Source organism: Notothenia coriiceps, unplaced genomic scaffold (genome assembly GCF_000735185.1).
Source record: "Notothenia coriiceps isolate Sejong01 unplaced genomic scaffold, NC01 NC01_scaffold00023586, whole genome shotgun sequence".
Taxonomy (NCBI): domain Eukaryota; kingdom Metazoa; phylum Chordata; class Actinopteri; order Perciformes; family Nototheniidae; genus Notothenia; species Notothenia coriiceps.
In genome coordinates this window covers 449,296-453,918 of record NW_011356287.1, presented here as the reverse complement: position 1 = coordinate 453,918, position 4,623 = coordinate 449,296, and the positions used below count along the sequence as shown (strand labels likewise).

The 4,623-nt window shown below is 44.3% G+C and overlaps 1 protein-coding gene across 1 annotated transcript in view; it reads right to left on the bottom strand.

The window, feature by feature from the left end:
* LOC104954656 (amyloid beta A4 protein-like) overlaps nt 1–4,623 on the bottom strand; it is a gene marked incomplete at its 5' end in the record, with an annotated part of 30,242 nt that overhangs the window by 2,585 nt on the left and 23,034 nt on the right. Inside the window, 6 exons of the mRNA XM_010781825.1 lie at nt 3–73; nt 2,411–2,502; nt 2,654–2,707; nt 2,828–3,040; nt 3,982–4,081; nt 4,164–4,348. Of these exons, the coding sequence (XP_010780127.1) occupies nt 3–73; nt 2,411–2,502; nt 2,654–2,707; nt 2,828–3,040; nt 3,982–4,081; nt 4,164–4,348 (715 nt within the window). The remainder of the gene's footprint in view (nt 1–2; nt 74–2,410; nt 2,503–2,653; nt 2,708–2,827; nt 3,041–3,981; nt 4,082–4,163; nt 4,349–4,623) is intronic.

Here is a 4,623-nt window from a genome sequence, read left to right as displayed (position 1 = left end):
ACGTGACGACGCCTCCCACCATCAGGCCAATGATGGCGCCCTTGTTGGAGCCAACGTCCTCTGCGAAGAAGACCTGCGGGGGGTGAAGGGCAGAGGGTCTGTCAGGTGATGGAACTTTGGGCTTTAGGACCATTCACAAAATACTATAAAAACAAGCATAATAGGGCCCCTTGAATATGACTGCAGGAGAATAACATCCAGAGTTGCAGCTCATTTATTTTAGTTTTCATCAATGAAAATTATATCGCACTGCGTTCTGTGAGAGTTTACACTGTTAAAATGTGCCTGTTTTCCAAAATAGTGTCATTATCGAGTCAAATGTAGCTTTAAAATATAAAAGCTAGGGAATTATCTTTTTCTGCCGTTGACTTGCATTTTGCAAGTCCTTGATATACAGAAAGCGGAGCACAACGCAGTATGACTCAGCTCCTACACAATACTTAGAGGAGAGATACAAAAATGAAATGCTTTAGTGCAGAAACAAAAGTAATGGAAGCAAAAGGCGTCTTCTGACCAGAGGGGATAATGGGACCAACAAACAACACAACAATTAAGATGATAACGAAAACCCATCGCAACCCTGAGTGGAGCGGAGACTGGAGAAGTGAAGATGTTATATTCATCAGAATCAGACCTCGACCGTTGTTCCATTTTAGAATGATTTAAAGGTCCCATGTCATGGCCATTTCTACTGATCATAATTCCATTGTTGAGGTCTACTAGAATAGATTTACATTGTTCAATGTTCCAAACTCACATTGGTTTCTCATCCAGCATCTCTGTATACTATGTGTATTCACTCTCTGTCCTAAACGCCTTGTTCGAGCTCCTGCCCCTCCCCCCCCTATGTGTGTTTATGTGTTACAATGGCGTTAGTTAGCAACCAGAAAATGACACCAGTAATGACAAACAGATGAGAATGCTGCGTGGGGTCTGCTCCGCCCTTTGAGACTCGAGGAGCCGACAGTGTGAGCTGGATAACTGGTGTCGTTTCCTGGTTGCTGCGTGGGGTCTGCGAGACACGGCGAAACTCAGCCTGAGCACACACACGTGAGTGTGTGGCGAACTGTGAGTGGAGATCCACGCAGCTGCGGCTGAGAAAAGATACGGCTGAGTGAGTGAGTGAGTGAGTGAGTGAGTGAGTGAGTGAGTGTGTGTGTGTGTGTGAGGAGCTCCACGGATTGGTCCATTTGGTCGTCGTTACGTCACTTGGTTCCCGGAAGAAACAGATGGAAAAAGAGAAATGTCCAACGAGGCGTTCTGGGGCAGCAGAGACAGGTCTTTTCTGTGTTAGAGTTTTACTTGCTACAGGGTGTACTTTGAGGGTTTTGACTCTGTAGACCGTTTACATGCAGAAAAACCGGAAAAGCATGACATGGGACCTTTAAATAAAATATAAATACAATATATGAAAAAGTAAGATGAATAAAATGATAAATAAATCAAGACATTTGTTAAACATAAAAAGTAAGAATAAAAAGGTAAAAAAGGAAATATAAACATAGGAAATGTAAGTAAAGTATCCATTTGATATTCATTACCATGAGCCAGACAAAATAAATACATTCAATACAAATAATAAATAAATCCGGCAGTACACGGATCGGGGGGTTACGGAGAATATTAAATCAGGAGTCGACTCAGGGAGGCTGCTTTACACGCTGGCTGCTTTGTCAATGCAGGAAATGTGATACGTTATAAAATGTAGGGATTAAGAGATTAAAGCCTGGAGGTGAGGGGAATCAGGTGCACGGCTTTGGATTTGGGGATGAATTGAGGTTTATTTTTTGTGTGCTGGTATTACCACATTGGATGGGATTAATGAATAGATATTGTTTTAGAAAAATACCTGCATATAAAGACTTGACAGTGTGACGCACGCGTTGTCACGGCTGTCTCCATAGACACCCGTATCCATGGTGACAACCTTGAGAGTTTACCATAGATGGAGACCTGTGTGTGTGTATGCGTGCGTGCGTGCGTGTGTTCTTATGGAAAAGAGAGAGCAGAGTGCAAGCTAGCATGTGTCAGTAAATGCATCACGTATTTTTACATGCTTGTGTGTTTCTCCATGATTATTCATGAGTCTCAATATATAAAGGGATATCGAATGAGAGCAGAGCTGGGACATGTCTCCATGCTTTAATGTTCAAAAAGGTCTTTATTGTTCTCATACTGCCTGTGCTGCAGCACCTCTTTTTACTCTCTGTCTGAAACCAGAGCCCAGTCTGCTCTGATTGGTTAGCTGGCCGGCTCTGATGTGATCAGTGACCCGCTTGGAGATGTCCCGCCCATTACCCTATCCCACCTGTGTGTCACGGTGTGTGTGTGTGTGTGTGTGTGTGTGTGTGTGTGTGTGTGTGTGTGTGTGTGTGTGTGTGTGTGTGTGTGTGTGTGTGTGTGTGTTTACCAGTTTCTGGTGGTGGACTTCGTATTCGGTGCTCTGTCTGTCCTCCGTCTCCATCCTCAGCTCGGGCATCGCCTCCATCTTCATTCCAGTCACTGCGAAGGGAAGGAAGGTAATATTAAAGATGGGGACACTCTGTTCACACACACACACGCCTCAATGGAAGTCAAGTGGATTCTGCTGTGCAAACAATTGTGTACAGAAGGAGAGAGATGGAGCCATGTTGTGAGCTACGTCTGCACAAACCTGGTCGTGTGGGAATGCCTCGGTCAAAATTGGGGCGAGAGTCCACTGGCTCAACTAGAAAGAGATTGAGGAAAGAAATTATTTTGACATTATTTGCAAGCACAAAAAAGCATACGAAGCTAAAAGTGGATTGAATGTTGCTTTACAGCATTTAGGGGTCATTTCTGTATGTACCCTGGTTCTCTGTGTTGGGCTGGTTGAAGCTCTCAGGGTGGATGAAGCCCACCCCCCCCAGGTTCAGCGAGTCCTCCTGGGGCAGCAGCTCGATCTGACCGTCTCCCAGCTCCTGGTCCGGCATCAGGGCGTCGTTGCCGTAACTCACCCTCACGTCCGTCTGCATGTTGGCCAGCTGCTGGGCCATCTCCGCCAGCTCCCTCTGCAGGAGCTCTGCAGGGGGGAGGAGGGAGGGAGGGAGGGAGGAGAGAGGGAGGAAGGGAGAGGACAGAAGTGAAACAAAGGAGGAAGAGGAGACGTCAATTATCAAATGATTATATGAGCAAACTTCTCGCATCTTGTTTTCTTCAGTAAGTCACAGCATTAAAAAGCTCTCTGTGATGATTGAAAAATATACATGCAATATAATTGTATATATTAAAATGCTATATAATATATGAAAACGCTCTAATATATATATATAAACACATCTGCAATATAATTGACTGATAAAATGTATTTATTATTTGTTTGTTTAGACTTCTCTAGGATGACGTCACAGCAAAGAGCCTAGTTGAGCCTCTTAGAGACTTTTATTTGAACTTTAGTTGCTACAACATCTTTAATAATTACGATTAAAAAAGCTGACAGGTGTTTGTATTAAAGAAAAAAAGGGACAGACAGCCTCTTAAGAAATGTCATATATCTTCTTCTTCTTCTGCGTATGTTTGATGCTGTGTTTTGCCGCGCAGCACAGACTGTGAGAATCTCTGAGACAGAGACACAGATGGCAGCGTGACGCACAAAACTCCAATAAACCCAAAAACCCACAAAAACCGAGAGAGAGAGAGAGAGAGAGAGAGAGAGAGAGAGAGAGAGAATTATGTTCTCAGCAAACGGTGTTATTTGACCCTGCACAGAAGAATTAGGCACAACAAAATGTCCTAATCAACAAAACAATGGTGTGTTCAGTTGCTGGAATTCAGAGCGATGTAATCTCTTTGTGACATATAACACAATCAGAACAGAGTGTTTTTATTTATCTCATGCGCAGCCACACAGTGCTATGACCTCGTGTGTGTGTTCATAGGTTTTATTTATTGGTCTGTTTGACTGTACTTAGTTTTATTTGTATTTCTGTAAATATTTGTGCTACAGGTCTCAAAATGACTCACCAACTTGGTCCTGGATGTCGTCGGCCACCCCGGGCACCTTGTAGAGGAGATCCATAGACTGGTTCATACGCTCCTCACTGATGCGCAGGTGGGTCACTACCTGTTAACACACACATGCACATAAGTACACTACACACCATGTTTAGCAAAGTGGCTGTTTATAAGTGTTATCACGCTGCTACCTGAGGTCTGATCTGCGCAGCCTTCTTGGGATCCACCATGCGGACGTGCTCGTAGTGTTTGAGGGTGTGCTGTCGGTCCTTCTGCTCGGCACGAACGTACTTCTTCAGCAGGCTGAAGACGTGGCGAGGCTGCAGCAGAAGATGACAGGTGGTGAGGGGCAGAGGAAGGGCGGGGGGATTTATTTATGTACAGTCTGGATCGGGAAACAAATCGTTGTGCCTGCGAGGGGGCGCTCAAATGTGTAGAACACGATACAAAGCAGACGGAGACAATGTTTTCCACCCGTTGTGTTCTCCAGGGTTCATACACTTTTTCACCAAGGATTTTCAATGACTTCTCCAGGACCTTTACCTGATTTTCCATGACCAAAACATTACTCTTTCTCGGCGTACCACTGAAAATGGTTTATTTGAACCTGGAACAGGAAAATAAGGTCTGCATATGAAACATGTTGTGCCT